We start from the raw sequence: 24,376 nt of genomic DNA, 5'->3' as shown, positions 1-24,376 counted from the left end.
CTCCTCCATGACCGCAGTTGTGCCCAGAAATGCAAAGTTAACATCCCACATACACTTTTTCATCTCTACCCCAGCCTTCCCCTTCGTCCCACCTGTGCCCAGAAATGCAAACTTAACACCCCACATACACTTTTCCATCTCTACCCCAGCCTTCCCCTTCGTCCCACCTGTGCCCAGAAATGCAAACTTAACACCCCACATACACTGTTTCATTTCTACCCCAGCCTTCCCCTTCGTTCCACCTGTGCCCAGAAATGCAAACTTAACACCCCACATACACTTTTCCATCTCTGCCCCAGCCTTCCCCTTCGTCCCACCTGTGCCCAGAAATATAAACTTAACACCCCACATACACTTTTCCATCTCTACCCCAGCCTTCCCCTTCGTTCCACCTGTGCCCAGAAATGCAAACTTAACACCCCACATACACTTTTCCATCTCTACCCCAGCCTTCCCCTTCGTCCCACCTGTGCCCAGAAATGCAAACTTAACACCCCACATACACTTTTCCATCTCTACCCCAGCCTTCCCCTTCGTCCCACCCGTGCCCAGAAATGCAAACTTAACACCCCACATACACTTTTCCATCTCTACCCAGCCTTTCCCTTCGTCCCACCTGTGCCCAGATATGGAAACTTAACACCCCACATACACTTTTCCATCTCTACCCAGCCTTTCCCTTCGTCCCACCTGTGCCCAGAAATGCAAACTTAACACCCCACATACACTTTTCCATCTCTAACCAGCCTTTCCTTCGTCCCACCTGTGCCCAGATATGGAAACTTAACACCCACATACACTTTTCCATCTCTACCCAGCCTTTCCTTCGTCCCACCTGTGCCCAGATATGGAAACTTAACACCCACATACACTTTTCCATCTCTACCCAGCCTTCCCCTTCGTCCCACCTGTGCCCAGAAATACAAACTTAACACCCCACATACACTTTTCCATCTCTACCCCATCCTTCCCCTTCGTCCCACCTGTGCCCAGAAATACAAACTTAACACCCCACATACACTTTTCCATCTCTACTCAGCCTTCCCCTTCGTCCCACCTGTGCCCAGACAATCAAACTCACCTGTCAGGCCGTCCTTGTCGTCGGCACTCACGCTGGCACCGGCGTTGACGAGGGCAAGGATGGCATCGGCACTGCCTGAGGGACAGTAGACGTGAGACGGCCGCACCTCTGTCAAGACAACACAGGCGTGCCACACACACACAAGGGCGACACACATCTCCGCCTTCCCCCCTCCTCCACATGCAGCGTAAGGGTTCTCGTCCTACGTCATGCAACAAGTCCTGTCTCCTGCCCCTCTTCTGTCCCTCATGCGGTTCCTAGTTTTTACCTTCCATTGCTATTTTTTTTTCTATTTCTCTCTCTCCCTCCCTATCCGAAGCTATTTTTACTTTTTTTTTACGTAAGCCATGCAACAAGTTACTTCTCTTTCCTCCACATGCAAGTTCTTCCCTCCATCTCTCCCTCCCTCCCTTCATGCCAGGCTCAAAGGTCACTAAGCCATCAATAAGGGTGAGTCTGTGTTTCCTCATAATGTCATGCAAGTTCGGGTATGCTCCTCCTCTCTCATGCACATTCCTCCTTCCTTAGGCTTTCTCTCTCTCACTCTTCCTTCCTTACGTGCATTCCCCCCTGTCCCTCTCCCTCTCTCCTCATGCATTACGTCACCCCTTTCAAGTTTCTCCGTTTTCTTTCTTCAGGCTTGTCTCTCACTTTCACTCTCTCCCACCTTCATGTATTACGTCACTCTCTCCCTTTTTCTTCATTTTCTACGTACTTCCTTCTCACTCTCGCTCTCGTCTTTGCAATTTCTCCCTTTATCATCCTTCCTTCCTTGCCTTCATGCTTAACCTCTCTTCCTTCTCTCTTCCTTCTTTCCCTTCTCTTCTTCCCTCATTCTTCTTATACTTCCACGTCAATTCCTCCTTTTCCTACACCATTTACCTCCCTGATTATTTTTCCTCCTCTCTATCAAGCACACTTCCCTCCCCTTCTTCTCTCCCTACCTTCCTCCGCCATGCACTTAGTCCCTCCCCTCCCCTAGCTCTTCCCTCCTTCCCAAGCAGTGACCTTCCTGGCTGCCGTGACAAGCTGGGTCAAGGGCAACGTGCATGTGAGGTCAGCTGAGGTTAGGTGGGTGAGGGAAGGCACAGAGGAAGGGACAGAGGGAGACGCAAGCACGGGAACGAAGGGAATAGGAAGGGAAAGAGAAAAAGGAGAGGAATGTAAAAGTGAAAAATGAAAGTGTAAAAATGCGAAAGGGAGAAAAAGGTTGAAAGAGGACAAGAGGAAGAAGAAAAAGAGGAGGTGAAGGAAGAGGAGGAGGAGGGGGAGGAGAAATTAAGGAGGGCGCAGCAAGGGAAGGGTGGGGAAAGGGAGGGAGGCGTTCTCTCTCTCTCTCTCTCTCGTGCAAGGTGTTCTGCGCAGGTATTTATGTCACGTCTTCACCCACGACGCCAATCACGCACCGAACTCGTTTTAAACACGCCACGAACTTCACTCATAAAAAAAGAAGAAAAATACTACTTGATCTCACCCAAGGCGGAACTGTTTTAACCTTGACCTTGAACTGAGTGTTAGAGATTGCATTGGTAACATTTAATTATAAGTTTAAGTGAATTTTATTACGGAGAGAGAGAGAGAGAGAGAGAGAGAGAGAGAGAGAGAGAGAGAGAGAGATGACCCCCCCACACACGTTTAACATATATTATTTTAGAGCAGAACACCTTGCAGGCACACACACACACACACACACACACACACACACACACACACACACACACACACACACACACACACACACACACACACACACACACACACACACACACACACACACACACACACACACACACACACACACACACACACACACACACACACACACACACAAACACACACACACACACACACACACACACGTCGAGGAGCACTGTCAGGCTCTTCAGGTGCTTGAGGTGTTAATTAATATGTAAATGTACAGGTGGGCGGAGCGGGGCAGGGCGCACCTGCCGTAGAGGGCGTCGCCCCGCGGCCCACGGCAGAGGGCGTGGCGGGTCCCTTACTACAGGAAAGGTCACCCGAGGCCAAGGCTAAGGAATGGCGAAGGTCATGATGCGGTGACGGTAAGGGTGATAATGACATACGTGGTGACAAGTGGAAGGAAGGGGAGGTGTGATAAACAATGTGTTCAGTAAGACTTGAAGATGTGTTGTGATTGTGATGTAGACAGCGACCATGAAGAGGATGAGGATTATGCTGCTGCTGATAATAGTAATAATAATAATAATAATAATAATAATAATAATAATAATAATAATAATAATAATAATAATAATAATAATAGTAATAATGATAATAGGGAAATGATAATAATGGGAATTGAAATAACAATCTGAAGAATATTAATAAGAATATAACATCGTGTCTGAAATAATATGGGAGTGACACACATAAAAAAAAAAAAAAAAAAAAAAAACATCTCTACAGACTTGAAAATGTGGCACCGTCCTTTGACTTGTGACCTACTGTTGCCTGAAGGGCCTCCTAGGTATCTTGCACTATGACCTTTCAGCCTGGCCACGCTAACTTGACGAATAAGCCCCCCCGCCCCCCCCCCTCCAGGGCGGTATCCAGTCAGCAACAAAACGGGTGAGGGGGAGGAGCTTAGCCGTCAAGTTATCGTGAAAGCCATTCGCACAATGAGTGATCGAGAAAATTGTAAATATGATCACGGATGGGAATATGACCGAGTAGTATAACAATATTGAAGATATCACCAAAAAAAAAAAAAAAAGGTGAAGATAATGCAATTCGGCTGATCAAAAATGCAAGCAAGAGGCAAAAATTACAGCTGAATTTTTAATACATTAGAGACTATATAGTTGCATATGGAAAAGAGTGGAAAATACTAGAACAGTGAGAACATATAAATGCTAATAAAAGGAGGACGAATGTACGGGCAAAGACCAAGAAAATACTAATAATGGTATGAAAATGCATGAGCAAAGACCAAGATAATACTATGCTCCATTCCGGCGAGTCTGCCAACACCACATGGCAGCAGCGTGGTTCCCTTACCCTGACCTGCTCATCGTGACAGCCTCAAGTGGGCAGACGCTTCAGTTATAACGTGTTGATGGAAAAATACACTTTGAATGCAGTATATATCAAAAGTGAGTGAAAATATGTTGAGAGAGTATGTTATAGTAAATACAATAGCAACAACAACAACAACAACAACAACAACAACAAAAGGCGTGTTGGTGTGCTGTTGTCATCTGGTGAGCTTTGTTTTTTTGTCAGAGTCGCCGGAACGGAACTGCAGGAAGTGATTATAATGTAGAGGAAGTGATCGGAAGGTGTAGGAAGAGCATACAAAAATAAAGGCTATGTAGATAATTACTGATGAGTGTTAACCCGGTAGCAGCGACGGGCCAAATTTGTGCCATGATTTAAACCCTGCAAAATAGATGATACATAAACTGATCACAAATGCTTTGATATATATTATGAAATGGTTTGTGTGAGTGATGATTTTTTTCATTTTTCTCACTTAGAGGGACCATCAAGAAACATGATCCCCGCTGCTACCGGGTTAGGCCAATGAGAAAAAAGTGACGATAATTTCTCAAACAAAAGTGTAGCTTACGAAAACTATTGACCTCTGTGACCTAATGACCATGAAGCACTTTAGAATTACTAGAACTGAGGTGGGAATGAATTTAACCACAACTTGGCCTATTGACCTCTGTGACCTAATGACCATGAAGCACTTTAGAATTACTAGAACTGAAGAGTGAACCTTTATTTTTTGTGACAATTACTTGGAGCACTTCCCAGCCAGCTAATCGATGGCCTCTGTTACAAGCCACCTTGGTTCTACACTCTCCTCGGTCACATGGGAGACGACTGCAAGCAACTATGACCTCCACCTCGACCCCCGACCTTTTGGGGGTGTCAAGAAGCTACTGTGTCCTCCTCTAAAGCCTAAAGGTTGCAGCCTTGAAGAAACAGTGACCAGCCAGCCTCATCCGGTGTTTTTATTTAGCTTTTCTTAGTTTTGTGAAGCATTAATTCGGTTTCCACTTGTTTCGAGAAAGGGTGAGTTACAGAAACATCAAATTCAACCCATAATGCGGAGCCTGAGAATATATCAATAGTGAAAGGCAGCTGGTCATTGTTTTCAGGCGGAATATATACGGCCGACACGATAGCCTGTTCAGTATGTAAGTATATAATATCAGTTACAAAATAGATAATATATACTTACATCATTAGGACTACTAGAATCTTAACCTTATTTCCTTAGGCATATATAGTGGAGGATCAGGTGACTTACAGCCCTCTTAGATCCTACACGTCAATCTGAAGGTAAACCAAAAACCACCTGACATTCTAAGCTTATCCTAGTTCCTGTTTGTTACGGGGTCCCTCAAGCCACTTAGGAACAGTCTCACTATCCTCAAGAAGCAGTCGAAGTTAGCCCTATGTACAGCTTTCAAAATTACCCTAAGCCATCCAACACTACTCTACGGGCAGACCAGTGAGCCTAATGAATTTGTCTAGTATGGCGTCTCGTAAGCCTCTTTCAAACAATTACACCATCCTTAAGAAAGTCTAGGTCAGTCCTGTAGTCTTAAAGAGAATCAAGTCAGTCCTATAATTGGAGAAAATCCCAAACAATCCAACACTCCTCTACGGACAAAATAGTGAGCCTAATGAATTTCGGTCTAGTATGGGGTCTGGTAAGCCTCCTTCAAACAATTATGCCATCCTTAAGAAAGTCTAAGTCAATCCTAAAGTCTTATAGAGAATCAAGTCAATCCTATAACTGGAGAAAATCCCAAACAATCCAACACTTCTCAGCGGGAAAACTAACGAGCCTACTAAATTTCTGTCGGGTATGGTGTTTAGTAAGCCTCCTGGAAAGTATATTATTTATTACCCCTAAGAACTATGTCAGCAGGATGAGTATAGCGAGCGTGGTCACAGACGCCATCTTTATTAACTTGGTACCAAACATTTCGACATCATGGCGTTTGTGACCACGCTCGTTATACTTTTCCTGTCGAAGCTGATGTTCCCTAAGCACCCCCTCCCTTTCTGATGAGCTATGTCAGTCCTATAGTCTTCGGAGAACCGTCAACTAACATCCCTCTGCTGGCAAACTTGGTGTAGTGTTCAGTCCGACCTACAGCGACACCTCACGAGCCTACGAGACACTAAGGGGTGAGGGAAAGGCATCGTTCTCCTACCGGCGCTGGCAGCCCAGAGGAGGGGCGTGCGGCCGTCGTGGTCGGTGACAGACACATTCACGCCGTGCTGCAGCAGTTTCCGAAGCACCATCAGCCCCACCCGCACGTCGTTGCCCATCTCACTGTTGGGTCCACACATCTGGGGCGGGGAGAGAGACGGAGTGCTGAATGACTGCTTAATATGCTTGTTATTAACCCGGTAGCAGCGATGAGGCAAATTTGTGGCTTTACCGTGTACCAGCGACGGGCCATATTTTTGCCATGATATAAACCCCCCAAAATAGATGATGCATAAACTGATCACAAATGCGTTGAAATATATTATGAAATGGTTTGCGTGAGTGATGATTTTTTCTCATTTTTCTCGCTTAGAGGGACCTTTAAGAAACATGATCCCCGCAGCTACTAGATTAATACCCCCGCCTTGATTCGATAATGTTAAGGGATTTACGTCGTGGTATTGAACACCTTTTACCAGCACAGGGTTTAAACACATCATTGATCTGTCCCTCTGCACCTCACGAGTACCCTGGATGAGTTTGAGTACGCTGAGCCACTGAATTACAGATTACGTCTCATTCCACTGAGTACAAGTTTAAGTGACCCAGCACGGAGGAAGGCCATGAGAGAGGGAGGCAAAGAAGTAAGATAAAGGGGTAAAGGAGGAGGGAAAAATATAGTAACATACACATTTGGACATAAAGGGATACGAACAGTTGGGAAAGTGGAAAGCAGGTTGGCAGAACGGAGAGATGAAGGAGGGTGAGAGCGAAGGGAAAAACGAGTAGGAAGAATGTGAAACAGATGACGAGAAATACATATAACAACGGACGAGAGTTAAGATAAAAAGGGGGAAGAAAGGAAGTCATGGGAGGAAGAAGAGAAAGAAAGCAATGACAAACTTATAAAGACAATGACAGACGACATTACTCAGATACAGACTGTAAACATGTAAATATTAATCCTAAATATCTATCCGTTTCCACTTCTTCTCCTTCTATCTGTATAAATCCTTTTGTGACTAGGCAACCTCATGAACGAAAGATGACGCACATAGCTTGTGCGGCTGCCGAGGCAGTCATCATTTCGTCTCGATAGAGTTCACATCACACGCTCCGTGTAAGACACAAAACCAGTAAAAAGATAAGTTAAGCAAGGACTTTAACTCCAAACCTGCTAAACTTATATTGGTGGCAGCGGTTACAAAGCGATTACAAAGCGATTACAAAGCGATTACAAAGGATTTATCATCAAATAATACTGGCCTACACAAAGTGCCTCAAATTACGTGGTGACTCCATACCAGTGAACCAGTGTGAACTCCAGCAAAATCGAAAAATCCAGCACACCCTCTCTACAATTACGGGATTACTACAGTCCCTATGAGACGACTACAAGCCCCATCGCTCGTACTTGCACCTACAAAAGAGGTCATCACCTACGTTGTATCACCAAACCAACAATCTTTGCCACCACTCAGCAAACGTCCGTGACCAGTCTACCCAAAAATCCCACCTCAATTAACGGGATTACCCCTGCCGAGCTCCCCCAACCCTGTATCTTCACAGTCACAAGAGGAGGAAGAGGAAGCCGTATTAGTAGTGAAGAGGTTGTAGCCACGGCCAGGCAGCTCAAATCAACGCGTCAGCGGTCAGCGTCAGCGTGCCGTCAATCACAGCATCGTCAACACCCACCCCCGGCTAGTGGAACACGCCGCACAATTTTGGTTTGTCACCTGAACAATCACTCAAGTAAGACGAAACGTTGTTCCATAATTTAGTACATGTCCTGTCGAAACCCCCCACTTCAAATAACATTCCCACCCTCGTCTCCAATTCTCCACTAATTTACCCAAATATAATCGCCATTTCATTTGTTCTTAATCCCTTACACGGATTACATTTAAATTCCTATCCCTACTCTCTTGTATTCAATACCGTTCGCCTTCAGCGCTCCTCCCCTCCCCGTTCACCAGCCCTACCCCTCTTTCGCCGGCGGCAGCCACGCCTTGCTGATCCCAGTGATATGTGTCGCCATCCGCACATCTGCTGATCCCAGTCATTTATGCCCTTGTACCGCCCCTCTCTTTCCTCAAGCGACCTCACGACTGCTTCACACCCAAGGTAGCTTACCATTTCCTTACGGATTACCTACGAATCTTCCTATAAACTTCCCTTTACTCTTACTTAAAATTTCCCATCCTGTAATTTTCCTTATATACGTCCTAATATCTCCCCTACATTACAGCTTGTGCCGGAGAGCAGAGAGAAGTGAGTTAACCCACATCTCCTACGTCCCAGTCTCCCCCCTCACCATACATCAGCCATACCATCATGCTCTGGTCTCCTTACAAATGCATCAGACACAGCTAAGTGACTCCCCCGTCTAACTCCCCATGTCCCAGGATCGAAAATTGGAAGAGGCTCTATCCTCTGCCTTCAGCGGTTTAACGATTGATACTCCCCATCACACAGTCCTCCGTTCAGGAGCTGCTTATCCAAAACCTATTCCCCCAGCAACCCCATTACCTCCTGCTGAGCAGCTCCCCTCAGACTCCCCCCCAGAGCTTTCCCGGACTACTTCTTCCCAGACAGAACAGCACCAAAGTGACCCAACCATGAGTGACAAACCTCAAAACGTCATTTTAAGGGGCGAGGATAAAAATCCAAAATATACGGGCTCAGAGGAGACCGGCCCCGACCTCCTAACTCACCTGCAGAGGGTAGAGGATGCTTTTACCAAATTCCAATATACAAATGAAAAGGAGAAATTGGCCCACCTTTACGACAGCATCCACACGGGCCCTTGTCGGGCTCAATCCATTATAAAAAGTGACGCATTCAAGAAAGCCAAAACATATGATGAAGCGAAAGCGAATCTCATCAACCATTTCGGCTCCACATGCAAACAAGGTGCCCTGTCAGTCTTGTTCCGCCTAGCGGCTACCTACCGTCCCAAAATAACGGCCAATATTGCAGTGGATGACTGTTTAGGCGTCGCGGGTGGAGCCTTCACAGAGTTTGAAACCCAATTCCGTCACTCCCCGTGGACTTCCGATGAGAAAATGAACCTTGAGGATGTGAGTCGCCTTTTCTCATACTTTGTCTTTCTCCTCAATTGCACGGAGACACTCTTCAAAGAGTTACAAAAGGAAGAACCCCTCCCAAAAGGTAGAACCCTTTTCAACCACATCAGTCCCCTGTCGGGACGAGAGCCACCAACAGAACCCCCATCCTCAGCGGTGAGGGGTGTCAGAATTCAGAGGGGGCGTCCCCAAAGTCGCTCCCCGACCGGAGCTCAGACCTCTAGGAACCGCTCTACCACACCCCGCGGCCGCCGCCCTTACACTAGAGGCAGGGGTCGCGGGCGTGGCTATAACACTCAATATTGTTACAACTGCAGAATCACAGGACACCATACACGTAATTGCTGGTACGGCAGCAACACCCAACAGTCAAATCAATATTGTTCCTACCATAAGACATCAGGCCATAACACCAAGGATTGCCGCGCGAGGCCCCGGGGAGGTACCTCGTCGGGGAAGCCTGCGCGCCACGTCTCCCGCAATAACATAGGCTCAGGTACAAATCACACCAGGTGCGTGGTATTCATACAACACCCCTAACCCGCACACCTTTAAACAAACCAAGTACATCCACAGCTCATTTTGACATTGAAACCCAACCTACGGATGTTGAAACCACTACCATGAAACACCACCGCATTGCTCTTTATCCCCAATCCTCCCTTGCCATGACTGTCCCTGCTAAGTGTAATGGTCGCCAAATTAGTGTTTTCATGGACACAGGGGCATGTCCCAATATCATAAACATCGGAACATTGCGTGCCTTACATGACGCAAAGACAACCTTGGTATTGGAACCTCCCTGCCTAAAATTAAGTGGACTAGATGACACATCATTTAAAGTAGTTGGACACACCCCCTTGTCTATCCAGTTGGCTAACTCCTGTCCCCGATTACAGCCACCTTTCATGTGTGTCATGGTTTGAATATCCCAGGTGATATTCTTTTGGGTCTTCAATCTATGGAACACTGCTTGTCCCTAGCTCCAGCAGAAGATTGTGTTTACCAACATGAAACACCAATTAGAACACTCACGGCCCCAAAGCCATTGTTGTGCACTTCTCCTCCGCCGATGGAGAATATACTCATCTTTCTAGCGTGGCCCAGCGGTCACTGGTTGATACTTCATCTCCAGCAGTGCATGTTATTAAGGAACAAAGTGCATCATCCTCCAATACATTACCTCCCTCTCCTCTTCTTCCTCTTCGCAAGAGCATTTGAGGGTCCACGGCGTTCTGGCGAATGACGTCACGTTAGAAGGACGTGGATCAGCTATGCTTCAAATGCGTCTTGCTGGTATAAGTGATGAATGTGAGGCTATCTGTATGAGTGAGAGCTTGAAGATGAATGCCATGACTATGGAGGATGCACTTTGCAAAGTAGATAAAATGGTCAAAACTTCCTAATAATGCACAACTCATCCCCGTACGTACGCAAGTTCCGTCAAGGGACATGCGTCGTTGACTTTGAAGTTCTACCTGAACGCATAGGTAGCGTACAGGAATCAGAGATCATCTCCCCCTCTGAGATCTTGCGGAGTGATCATCATAAACAAAAAGTAAATGATTACCTAGCTACTCATCTCGAAGATCTAGCTTTTCCAGAAGCAAGGGAGAAATTGCACAACCTACTAGAGACATACCACTCCATTGTCAGTCTGCCGGATGATCCTATTGGATCCACAAATGTTTTAACACATTCAATACCGGTTGATCCCAATACCAACCCCATCTATGTGCCTGCATACAGAACACCACACTCTCAAAGACCTATCCTAGATACTGCAGTCAAAGACATGTTAGCATCAGGTATTATAGAACACACTACTTCTCCTGGAACTTTCCCATTTTCCTTGTGAAGAAGAAAACGGCCAATTTCGGCCAGTTGTAGACTACAGGAAACTAAATGCTGTTTCGCACCCTCATTACCTCACTTGCAGGATATTTTAAGCAGCATGGGCACCAACAACAAGGTTTTCACGACCTTAGATTTAGCAAGTGGCTATTGGCAGGTAGACCTCGATGAGCATAGTAAACCGCTTACAGCCTTCTCTACCCCTTCGGGTCACTGGCAGTTTCGTAAACTCCCCTTTGGAGTTAGTGGTGCGCCACTAACGTTCCAAAGGCTAGTCAACAAAGTTTTGCATGGCCTCCTTGGCAAACAGGTTTTCGCCTTTATAGATGACATCATCATAGTGTCACAGGATGTCGACTCACACATTACCTTACTACAAGAAGTATTTGATCGCCTTTACCAGGCAGGTCTAACTCTGCGTTTCCCAAAATGTCATTTTTTGCGTCCAAGCATCACATACTTAGGCCATGTCCTAGATCAGAATGGTGTACATACGACTCTGACAAAGTCAAGGCTATTTTAACTATCCTGTGCCAACAGACGTGAAGTCTGTCCGCTCCTTCCTAGGACTGTCCGGGTACTATCGATCCTTTATCAAGGACTATTCACGCATTGCAAGACCCCTCACTCAACTTTTGCGCAAAGACTCCACATTTACATGGGGGGCGGAACATCAGGAAGCTTTTGATAACCTTAGAACAACACTAACATCCCCGCCTGTCCTGGCCTACCCAGACCACACAAAAGATTTTTTCCTGTACACAGATGCTTGTGGCAAGGGCCTAGGAGCCGCTCTCATGCAATATGATGTTAGAAATAAATTACAACCTCTAGCATATGCAAGTCGCACGCTCAACAAAGCAGAATCAAACTACAGTACTACCCACCTTGAGGCCCTTGCGGTCGTGTGGGCATTACGTCATTTTCGTGACATCATTTATGGCTACAATATCCATGTCAGAACCGACCACGCAGCCGTGGTGGAATTATTCAATACTAAAACCCTCACGGGGAAATTGGCCCGATGGAGCCTCATTGTCCAAGACTTTAATCCCTCATTTGCTCATGTCCCTGGAGCAGTAAATCAGGTAGCGGACGCCCTATCCAGAAATATCGGCGCGATAATGGACATGGATGTAGATCATTTTGATGACCCAAGTCGAACTCATGACCCAACTTTGAATGATTCCATACGCGCAGCGCAACAAACAGATACCTTCTGTCAACCCATCCTATACTATCTGCAGAGTGGCGACCCCAATTCCTTGCCAACGCTACCTGTCCCCTTAACTGACTTTGATCTCAACGACGGCATCCTCGTCAGGAATACATACATCACAACTAAATACGGTCCGCATAGGGAAGTTACACAAATCGTCGTACCAGAAAGCCTAGTCTCTATGATCTTGCATAACATACATTCTTCCCCTCATGCAGGACATCCTGGAAAAAGTAGAGCTTTGATGCAAGCCCGTTTGTTATATTATTGGCCACGTATGCGGCTCGACATCATTGATTACATCAACAACTGCCACACTTGTGCAGAAAATTATGGATCCATTACTCAGCAAGTCCCCATCAAAAGCTATCCCATACCTTTAGAGCCATGGGATACCATTGCTATTGACCTATTGAAATTACCCCAAACTACTGAAGGCCACAAATACCTATTGGTTGCCATTGATCATTTCAGTCGTTTCTCGGTTCTAGTTCCCATAGTGGACAAGCAAGCAACTACTGTGGCTAAAGCTCTCATTGATGAAGTCTTTTGTAAATATAACACCCCTAAAGTCCTCATCTCAGATAATGGCACAGAATTTAACAATAAAATCTTGGAGGCAATCTGCAGGGAATACCAAGTTGATAAGGTAAATACCATGGCTTATCATCCAGCTTCCAATGGCATGGTCGAGCGACAAAATCGAAAAATCATTCAGACACTTCGCTCTCTGGTCGGTGATGTCTCAGTAACTTGGCACGAATGGATGCCTCAGGTAATGGCTTCTCTTAACTCATCTCTCCATAAATCAATAGGTGACACACCTCATTTTGTCATTTTTGGCCAGGACCATCGATTGCCATACTCATTCCTCCTCAAAGAGGACACACCCATCTATAATTTTGATGACTACGTTCGAGTCAGAGGGACAGACTTCCAGAAGATCTATAAACGGGTTACCTCCAACATCGAGGATAGCAAGGCTGCCATGAATGCGTCACAATGGAAATCAGCTACCGACAAATTATTGGTCACAGGGGACATTGTCTATTTAAAAATTCAGGAACCCAAAAACAAACTAGCACCTCGCTTTGAGGGACCGTACCGAGTACTGTCCTACGACAAAGGGAATAAGGTCAAGATCCGCCACCTGACTACCTTGGAAACGAAGCTTGCACACCTAGACCACCTAAAACGCACTAACCGACCTTCTTCCTCAACCTGTGAGGAGTCGACCCCTGCGCCTGACGACCCTCTAACGACACCGACAAATACTCCAGGCCCAGCTGAGGTGGACACTACCAACGACTACAGGAAGAAACTAAGATCATACACATCTGCACACTGATGCATTTGTACGGAGAACCATCTTCATCCCTTAGTGTCCCTTATTCTCCCACAATTTTTTTTTACCTTATCCATCCACTAACCACTTTCTATTATCTCACCCAGTTGCGATGCTACTCCCTTGCCTATGTGTCTTGGGAGGTGTTCTCCTGGTCCTCCCCACAAATGCCACGAAGCAGCCCTCCTATGAACAACACCTACGTGTGGGGGCAATCGTGGAGCCAGACGGCCCGGGATGGTGGTGGAGGACGTGGTCGATGTCCGCATTACCCTATGCGATTTTCGTGAGCTGGAGCGACTCCATATACCCCAGTTCCGGCGCCAGATCCAGCAAGCGGAAGCGGTTCTCCAGCAGACCTCGGACACAGTTCATAAACTAAACCATCCACTCACGCTGACATATTTCTCTACTCTCATGCTATCTTTCCTAAATATCCAACAATCCTTTGATAGTCTGCTAGAATGGACCCCTTTTTCAACTTACCTTAAAACACCAGTAGCCCACGCCAGGTCCAAGCGTGGTCTCATCGACATTGGTGGGAGATTGTTAAAAGGCCTCATTGGTACAGCTACAGAAGCCGATGTTGCTGAGGTTCACGATCAGTTAGACAAATGGGGTACTATTTTGAATAACCAGGCCATTGTTCTCAGTTCCCAAAACAAAGCTATTGAGACGGTTGTTAAGACTCAAAAAGTTATCATAGACCGCCTCAACAACTTCACATCCCTCATAACCCAGCTTCAGCAGGACCAACACCAGTACTTATTGGCTCACCATTTGGCTTTAATGGCAGCAAACCTCAGAGCTGTCTACCTTGCAATCACAAATTTTAAATTAGCACTGCAGGACACATTTACACTCCTCAGAGACGTGTTAGATGGTGTTGTAACCCCTTCCCTTCTCACCCCTCAGGAACTTACGCATGTCATTGAGTGGGCCAGAACAGAAAAAGGCTTAACTCCTGTTTTCAGTGAGACCCAGGTTCAATATTATTATCCCTACATGGAGGCAACATTGACTACAGATGGTATCTTGGTGCATATCCCCTTTAGGTCGCCAGATATGTTCACTATCTATCACATTCATCCATCCCCTACAGTTGTCAATTCTTCCATCTACCAACTATCTGCATCTCATACCACTCTCTTGGTTTCATCAGATTTCATGCACATTGCTTTTCCAGCTGACTTTCATGATTGCCATATCACCCGATTCCAGATGTACCTTTGCCCTGCTTACCAGTACGTCTTTTTGCCTACCAGTAATTATCCTTGTGAGCTGGGTCTAGTTAGAAACTCCCCAATTGAATCTCTGTGTCTTTTCACCCCAGTCGAGGATACCACCATCTTCCACCTTAGAGTGAAACCCTGGCGTTACTTCTATTTCCATCATCCCATTGCTCTTACAGTCACTTGCCCTGGATCCCGACCTAGCAACACCGCTGTCCACGGCTCCTTTGTCATCTTAGAGGCCTGCAGTCTCACATCCCACAACCTAACAACTAAACAATCTAACCATCTATTGCTCAACCAAACCTTTCATGCCTACAACCTCAAACCCTTCAACTTGCCGACACCAACAACTCCCCTACAACTCAAACCCTTAAACTCTTTAGGAGACACCTTACCCAAACTCACTGCACCGAACATCACCCTACAACCCATTTCCTCTCTCACCATATGGCCAGAACTTCGCCCCGACACTGTATACCCCATCCTCGCGTCACTGACTACGGTACTGACGCTCACTGTGATCCTGACTACCCTCCTCATCTGTGTCTTCCACCGCCGCTACGCCTTCCTGCGTCGAGCCGTCCTCCAGCGCCCCTTACAGCCAGCAACGGCATAGGCCATATTCCCATTGTCCAATAATATTTTTTTTTTTCATTGAGCATAATTGTATTCATATGCCATTTATCTATAACCAGAGGACAGGATAATTTCTTTACAATAACTAAATAACATGCAAGTCCTCTGTGATATGTATCTATTTACCATTTGTATATACACCTTTATATCCATATACAACCAATTTTTTGTTTCCATATTTTAACTTAACCATGTATGTATTCCCATACCATTTATTCCATGATCATGATCATATTTTCTACTATATATTATTTCTCATGTTATATTTAGTTACTAAATCATTCTCCCGGGAGTTTAGATATTAGAAAACAAATATTTTTTTTGTGCACTTATCTTTGTTAATTTAGACACCATTCCTCTTGGTAATGTAACCATGTGCCAAATTGTTTAACTGCATTTAACTGCTATTTGTCCCTCATGGGCTTATAATCCTGTATCCCATTCATTATTTTTTTTTCCATTCCCTTATACTGTGTACTTCCTTTCTCGTCTTCATACTTTCTATATCTCATTTGGCCCGGCCATCCTTGTACATAGAGTTTTACTCTCATCGTGGCGTGGGCGCCACGCTAGCCTGACCGAGCATTGTAAACATGTAAATATTAATCCTAAATATCTATCCGTTTCCACTTCTTCTCCTTCTATCTGTATAAATCCTTTTGTGACTAGGCAACCTCATGAACGAAAGATGACGCACATAGCTTGTGCGGCTGCCGAGGCAGTCATCATTTCGTCTCGATAGAGTTCACATCACACGCTCCGTGTAAGACACAAAACCAGTAAAAAGATAAGTTAAGCAAGGACTTTAACTCCAAACCTGCTAAACTTATAAGACAGACATAAGAAACATATAGAGCGCGACCCCCCCCCCCACCCACCCCACACCCATACCCACCCACACCCACACGCTTTCATACTCACACCCACCCACCCACACCCACATACTTTACGCACTCCTCCCCCCCCACACACAACTACACCCACACCCACCCACACTCACACACCTTCATACCCAACCCACAACCACACCCACACCCACACACCTTCATACCCAACCCACAACCACACCCACACCCACACACCTTCATACCCAACCCACAACCACGCCCACACACCTTCATACCACACCCACACCCACACACCTTCACACCCTACCCACAACCACACACACACCCACACACCTTCATACCCCGCCCCCCCCCCCCCTACACACACACACACACACACAAACACTTACCTGGGCGGCGTAGTGAAGGGGGTAGGCGCCGTGCAGGTCGGGGGTGGAAGGGTCTGCCCCGGCCTCCATCAGCATATCCAGCAGCTCCACCTCGCCACACACTGCGGGGGAGAGAGCGTGTCAGAAGGGTGAGGGAAAGTTCCATGTGGGAGAGAAGGGAACTAGAGGTGTTACATAAGAGAAAACATAGACACATGACCAGAGAGTGTGTTAGATTAATGGAAGGTGTACTTGACATGAAACAAACATATTCATCGCGAACTTTCAACGTAGCTAAGGGTGAGGGAAAGTTTCATGTGGGAGAGAAGGGAACTAGAGGTGTTACATAGAGAAAACATAGACACATGACCAGAGAGTGTGTTAGATTAATGGAAGGTGTACTTGACATGAAACAAACATATTCATCGCGAACTTTCAACGTAGCTAAGGGTGAGGGAAAGTTTCATGTGGGAGAGAAGGGAACTAGAGGTGTTATATAAGAGAAAACATAGACACATGACCAGAGAGTGTGTTAGATTAATGGAAGGTGTACTTGACATGAAACAAACATATTCATCGCGAACTTTCAACGTAGCAAGGAGGGCAATAATGTTCTCATCGTTGTTCGTCTGTCTGTTTGTCTGTCTGTCCCTTATCATATTGTCTATTACCAACTTTAAAAAAAAACGGATCAACGTAGTCACCAAATACACATGCGAACATTATTACGTGACTATCTTAAATTGGTTAGCATTTGGGAACACTTCGATATAACTGACTGAATGACGGAGAATAAATAAAAATCGAACTAATTATTTGAATGATAAGGCAAGCAATGAAGAAACAACGCCCGAGCTTAGGAGGGAGACCATGAGTGTTTCCAGAGAGAACAGGACACGGTCACGCCCAGACCTTGCGAGATTTGCTTGGAGCTTCCCGCAGCGGTGGTTCGGTTCCTTTTCTACAGAATCCGATAACAAAAGGTCAATATGGCGGCAGATACGTATTCTTTGGAGCTGACTGTTTGATTGAAATATGAAGTACATGTGTTGAAAACGTTGGATCACATGAGAGGAAAAAGACAAGAGAACTGTCGTGGGTGACAATATATATATACAGAGGAGGAAAGTTAGATTAAAGGAAAATGTGTAAGAAAGAAAATATTATTAATGAAGTGAGAGGTTTGCTGACGATGAAAACCGAATTTATCATTTTACAAAATTGGCTTTTCTCGCAGGACTATCAAACAGTCACTGGAGAGGATGCTAGACAAGGAAGAGCCAAAGACTGCTTATATCTTTAAAAAAAAGGCTGATTAAAAAATAGCTCTCAGTGGAATTAGGAGAAAAATAAGAGGAGGTAGGTGGAGGCGTTTATTTTCACGTTTTATTCAATATCTATTAACAAAGAAGCTCGCTGCAGTATAGCCTTCTCTGCACACATTCTAGTCTTGGTCCGCTAATTTACGTTCACCACCAAATCAGTTACTAACATCGACATCTGCAACACATTGAAAAAGTTAAATTGCAGACACGTTGAGCAGGAACCTAATGTGAAAAAGAAAACGATATTACAAGAACGAAAGCAATGGTTACTGACAGGACGAGTGGAACGAATGAAAAGTTTACTGAAAAGGGAAAGCCAGACCCGCAGCACAATCCCCAACACGGCCACCGCTCCTCGGCCTTGAAGCCACTGACTCACAGCTCAGCGGAACGACGGGCCGGACCTCAGGCCACGAGTATGGCTCCGGGACACTTGCGGTCCATGTGGTAGCTATCGTACACCTCCACACACATGCTGGCGTTGCCCGTCTGGCTGCAGTTCACGAGCTTCTGGAGGGGGCAGTGCACGTTGGTCTGGGCAGGCAGATTAAGGGAGTCTTGTTGTTTCTCCCGGCCGCTGCGGCGCCGCTTGAGTATATCAGAAAGTCGCTGAATCCGATGTTGGGTGCGTTCCCTTTCTGAGAGAAGGTCCTCTGCGTCGCTCGTCTTTGCCGGATCCGACTTCATTAGCAGCTTACGCAAGAGGCGTCTTTGTTTCAGGAGCTTTTGTTTGAGACGTCGTCGGCAGTTTTGTCTCTCTTTACGCAGCTGTCGTTTGACGAGCTTCCTTTTAAGACACTTCCTCTGCAACAGCTTCCGTTTGAAAGACTTCCGGAGGCGGCGGCGGCGGCGTTGCTTTCTGAGACGCAGACGTCGCTTTTGATTACGCCTTCGCTTTAAGCGTTGCTTCTCAACACACTTTAGCTTTCTGAGTTTAAATGCACGACTCTTATGTTTTTGTCTGCGGCGATGTTGATAGCGTATTTGCTGCCGGCGACGCTGTTGACGATGCTGCAGATATCGTCGCCTGAGGCGCTTCTGCTGAAGTCCTCGTTGCCTGAGGCGCCGCTGTTGAAGCCTTCGTTGTCTGAAACGTTGCTTTTGGATCTTTCGTTTTCGGAGGCGCTGCTTTTGAAGCCACATTTGTCTAAGGCGCTGCTGTCTAGTCCTTCGTTGTCTAAGGCGCTGATGCTGAAGCCTTCGTTGTCTTAGGCGCTGCTGTTGAGGCCTTCGTTGTCTAAGGCGCTGATGCTGAAGCCTTCGTTGTCTAAGGCGCTGCTGTCTAGTCCTTCGTTGTCTAAGGCGCTGCTGTCTAGTCCTTCGTTGTCTAAGGCGCTGATGCTGAAGCCTTCGTTGTCTTAGGCGCTGCTGTTGAAGCCTTCGTTGTCTAAGGCGCTGTTGTTGAAGCCTTCGTTGTCTAAGGCGCTGTTGTTGAAGCCTTCTTTGTCTAAGGCGCTGCTGCTGAAGCCTTCGTTGTCTAAGGCGCTGGTACTGAAGCCTTCGTTGTCTAAGGCGCTGGTATTGAAGCCTTCGTTGTCTAAGGCGCTGGTTTTGAAGCTTTCTTTGTCTAAGGCGCTGCCGTTGAAGCCGTATTTGTTTGAGGCGCTGCTGTTGAAGTCTTCGTTGCCTAAGGCGCTTCCGTTGAAGCCATCGTTGTCGGAGGCGCTGCTTTTGAAGCCCTCGTTGTCTAAGGCGCTGCCTTTGAATCTTTCTTTGTCGGAGGCGCTGCTGTCGATGCCTTCGTTGTTTGATGCACTGCGGTCGAACTCTACGTGTCCTGCAACGCTGCTGTGCTAGGCGCTTAGTCTGAAGGCAATATCGTCTACGAAGCTGTTTTCTGCGAAGCATCACGGTGCGGCGCATTTTTCTTAGGCGAGTTTGTGCTCGTCGCTGGCGTGCCTTTAGTCGCCGGGCAAGCTTGATTTGTCTTCGACGTACTTTCTTGACATAGCGTTTATATCGATACCTGTGGGAGGGAGAAGGGTCGTCTTCTTGGGGGTCAAGGTGGGTGTCGCGGTGCAACGGCTGGTCCACTACGTAGTCCGCCTCCCGCAGGTCCTGGCCCGGCAGAGGGTGGCTGTGCGTGTGGACCTTGCTCACACTCCAGGGCCGGGCCTCCACTAGAGCGATGGGGAGCGGGGCGCCATCCCCTTCCTCCATTGCTGGGCAGCCAACGATCCTGATCCACAAAGCCACGCAGAGAAGCCAGAATGGGGGCATAATCCCATTTACGACACGCTAAAAATATAAATAAAAAGCGATCGAAAAAATAAGAAAAATGGTGCTCAACCACTGAGGAAGCGACGCAGGGAGAGCCGCGCAGCCCTTCCCCGGCGTGCAGGAAACAGAGTAGCAAGCCTCCAACGGGCAGCCTCCATGACCTCAACTATACAAAACTAAATGAGGGATCCTCCTCCAGGCATACGGAGGTGGGCCGCGGGAGGGGTGGGGGCTACGGAGGGCGGCGGGGTGGGGAGATGGGGCTGTGCTGCATGGCCTGTTGTGCCTCCCGGGAACACTTACGAAGGAGGCGCTGACGGAGCACTTGTGTTGTACCTTGTGAACTGTCACCATTTTAAGAACCATCACCACCATAACAACCACCACCTTAATTAACAACCATTATCAACCACTCCCACCACCACCTTGACAACACCCACCACCATAACAACCACCACCTTAATTAACAACCATTATCAACCACTCCCACCACCACCTTGACAACACCCACCATCTTAACGACCATCACCTTAATATAACCACTACAGTTTTCGCACCACCATCACGACCTTAACAACCATCACCACCATAACCATAACTACCTCAGCCATCACCACCTCACCACCTTATCACCGTCTTGACAACCAGCACCCCAAACCACCTTAAGAACCATCGGCGTTTTATCACAACCATTACCACCACCATAAAATCATAACTGCAACAACAACAGCTACGTGTCTACAACCAGTGCACCAAAATCGCCATCACTACCATTGCAACCACCACAACCACAACGCCACCACTCTCATTCCCACCCCAAGCCCCATCCTCCATCACAACCACAACAAAACAATAACAACACGAACAGCATCAGCTCGCAAATGAAAGAGAAAAAGATCACAAGTCGCTACCATTACCACCACCATCACCACCACCATCACCACCACCATCACCACCGCCCTTCATTCTCGCTTGTACTAACAGAAAATGGAAAAAGAAGAAATGAAAAGATGATGAAAAGTAAAATGAAGATGAAGAAATGAGAAATAAAGTGAAATCAAATGAAAAATGAAATGAAATTGTAAATCGAAAACGTAAAATGAAAAAAAATGAAATAAAGTGAAGAGTCGAAAAAAGAGAAAATGAAAGAAATAAAAGATAAAATGAAAAATGAAATGAAATGAAAAATCGGAAAGAAGAAAAATGAAACAAAATGAGACATGAAAAATGAAAAACACAAACATAAAAAAAGGGAAAACAAGACCTTCATCCTTCCCAGCGTAAAGAGTGAAGTGAGCGAGCAGGGACTTTACTGCGTGATGATGGTGGCGTGGGGACAAGGGGGGGGGGGGAGGGTATTAGTCCCCCTTCAGTTGGTTCAGTGGGTCGTGTGCTTCGTTACAGGTGCTTCATGCGGGCGGTTCGTTAATTAAGGGTTCATTCACAGGGGAGGAGTTGGACACTTGCTCATTATGTTAGGGAATGGCATTGTTATTATTGTTGTTGTTGTTGTTGTTGTTGTTGTTGTTGTTGTTGTATGAGTAAGGTTGTCTCTCTGTCTGTCTGTCTCTTTGTGTGTGTGTGTGTGTGTGTGTGTGTGTGTGTGTCATCAATACGGTAACAGCACTTTATCCTATTTCAAAATTAAACACAAACTCACACTACCACACGCTCACTGACACACACACACACACACACACACACACACACACACACACACACACACACACATGACTTATTACGTAAGCAATGACGTAGAAAACAATGTCACTCGCTCCCTTCCTTCCCTCCCTCCGTTGTCTCCCTTCCTCCCTTTCTCCGTCCCTGCCTCACCTTTCCTGCCTCTACTCCCTTCCCTTCCTCCCCCTCTCCCTTCATCCCTTCCCATTTTATCCCTCCCCCCCATCACCTTCTTTCGTAGCTTCCCCATTCACTCCCTCCCTCATCCCCTTACTTCTCGCTCCTTCCCTCCCTCCTCCATCCTCTTTCCTCCCTCCTTCCTCCAAAACTTGTATTCAGCCAAGTATACCATCGATCTGTTACTCCTCCTCCTCCTCTTCCTCCTGTCTCTAATTTATAGCAGTTACTATCGATAGCTGAAGAATGTCATGCTCTCTCTCTCTCTCTCTCTCTCTCTCTCTCTCTCTCTCTCTCTCTCTCTCTCTCTCTCTCTCTCTCTCTCTCTCTCTCTCTCTCTCTCTCTCTCATCTTTTTTTATTCGCTTATTATAACATACGACTAAAAAACTGGGTCATATGTTCTCTCTCTCTCTCTCTCTCTCTCTCTCTCTCTCTCTCTCTCTCTCTCTCTCTCTCTCTCTCTCTCTCTCTCTCTCTCTCTCTCTCTCTCTCTCTCTCTCTCTCTCTCTCTCTCTCTCTCTCTCTCAATCACCCACGCAGGACATCCTCAGTGACCTTGACCTCTGACCTTCCCTTGGACACGCGGGTCACGAAGAGGAGTGAAGAGATATGAGGAAAAAAAACACAAGAGACCTCCTTCACTCACCTCTCTTTCTTTCTTTCCCTTCCCTTCCTCTCCTTTCTTTCCCATTCCTTTCTCTCCCTTCCCTTTCCCTTCCTTTCCCTCCTATCTCTCCCTCCGTTCACCTTCCTTTCTTTCGTTTCCCCATCCTTTCCTTTCTTCCTTCTCATTTCCCTTCTTTTCCATTCCTTTCTTCCATCCCGTCCCTTTCCCTTCCTTTCCTTCCTTTCCCTTTCTTTCTTTCCCCTTCCTTCCTCTTCCTTCCCTTTCCTTTCCCTCCCATCACTCCTTCCTTTCGTTTCCCCATCCTTTCCTTTCTTCCTTCTCACTTCCCTTCCCTTCCATCCCATCCCTTCTTTCCTTCACCGTCCCCTCTCTTTCCTTCCTTTTTTCACCTATTTCCCTTTCTCTCAACTCCCTTCCCTTCCTTCCCCTTCCTTTCCTTCTTCCATCTCCTCCCCTTCTTCAGTCCTTCCCCTCCCTTCCCTTTCTTCCTTCTTTCCCCTCCCTTCCCTTTCCTTCCTTTCCCCTTGCTTCACCTCATTCCTCTCCATTCCTTTTCCCTCCTCTAACCCCTTCCTTCCACCTCCTTCCCCTCCCTTTCTCTTCTTCCTTCCACCTCTTTAATTTCCTCTCTTTTCTCTTCCTTCATTCACTTCCTTTCCACCCCCTTCTCCTCCTCTGACCCACCCCCTCCCTCCCCCTTCCCCTTCTTCCTCTCCCCTTCCTCCCCCGGGCTTCCTCGCCGCAACACGACCCGCCGCCACCACCGCCGTTATATACGAGTTGTGTAATCGATGCCCTGCACGGCCGCCGCTGCCTCGGGACATAAAGTAAATAATTATAAAGGATGTCGCGGGTAATGGACTGAGAGAATGCAAAAACACGGGATGAATGTTGTGGCGGTCATCAGGAGGAGGAGGAGGAGGAGGAGGAGGAGGATAAGAAAGATGAGGAGAAGAAAAATGAAGGTGGTGGTGAAGAAGGAAGAAACTATAAAGAGAAGGAAAAACAACGAAGAGAAGGAGGAGGAGGAGGAGACGGAGAGGAGTGAAAATGATGAGGAGAGAAATAGGGTGAGATGGTAGAGGGAAAAAATTGGGGGTAAATAGGGCAAGGAGGATAAAAACTGAGGAGGGGGGAAAGGAGGAAACGGTGCAAACGAGGAAAGGGAAAATGAAAAAAATCAGCAACTGGTGCAAGAGAAAAACAGAAGAGGAGGAGGAGGAAGGGGGACGAAAAGAAGAAAACTGCACTTACGTCGACAATACCAACATTTTTTTGTGTGTTTGTTTATACGTGAACCTCCAGCGAGTTATTTTAGGGATGACTCGTCTATCTATTACACTTTTTTTGTTATGCACTGGACGGTATTGTTGTCGTTATTATTATTATTATTATTATTATTATTATTATTATTATTATTATCATTATTATTATTATTGTTGTTGTTGTTGTTGTTGTTGTTGTTGTTGTTGTTGTTG

General features: G+C 46.5%; 2 protein-coding genes across 17 annotated transcripts in view; both read right to left on the bottom strand.

Moving 5' to 3' along the window:
• LOC126986861 (serine/threonine-protein phosphatase 6 regulatory ankyrin repeat subunit B-like) overlaps positions 1-24,376 on the bottom strand; it is a 124,462-nt gene that overhangs the window by 24,696 nt on the left and 75,390 nt on the right. For 14 of the 16 annotated variants that reach the window (XR_007739999.1, XR_007740001.1, XR_007740000.1 and 11 more), the window contains exons 5-7: positions 16,888-16,988; positions 6,277-6,415; positions 1,082-1,189 (exon numbers count right to left, since the gene is read on the bottom strand). Coding sequence is in view for 11 of the 16 variants with exons in the window: in XM_050843323.1 (XP_050699280.1) it covers positions 1,082-1,189; positions 6,277-6,415; positions 16,888-16,988 (348 nt within the window). In the remaining 5 variants the exon portion in view is untranslated. The remainder of the gene's footprint in view (positions 1-1,081; positions 1,190-6,276; positions 6,416-16,887; positions 16,989-24,376) is intronic. The other 2 variants (XM_050843317.1, XM_050843322.1) reach the window with 2 other exon arrangements.
• LOC126986862 (trichohyalin-like) lies at positions 18,447-20,458 on the bottom strand. Its single transcript, XM_050843326.1, has 2 exons — positions 19,684-20,458; positions 18,447-19,473 (listed from the first exon to the last, which is right to left on the bottom strand). The coding sequence occupies exons 1-2, from the start codon at positions 20,409-20,411 to the stop codon at positions 18,597-18,599; spliced, it is 1,605 nt and encodes a 534-aa protein (XP_050699283.1). The 5' UTR covers positions 20,412-20,458; the 3' UTR covers positions 18,447-18,596.

The sequence above is a fragment of the Eriocheir sinensis genome, chromosome 63, assembly GCF_024679095.1.
Source record: "Eriocheir sinensis breed Jianghai 21 chromosome 63, ASM2467909v1, whole genome shotgun sequence".
NCBI classification, from domain to species: domain Eukaryota; kingdom Metazoa; phylum Arthropoda; class Malacostraca; order Decapoda; family Varunidae; genus Eriocheir; species Eriocheir sinensis.
Note: the sequence above shows the minus strand (reverse complement) of the source record. Positions and strands in the feature narration are given on the sequence as shown.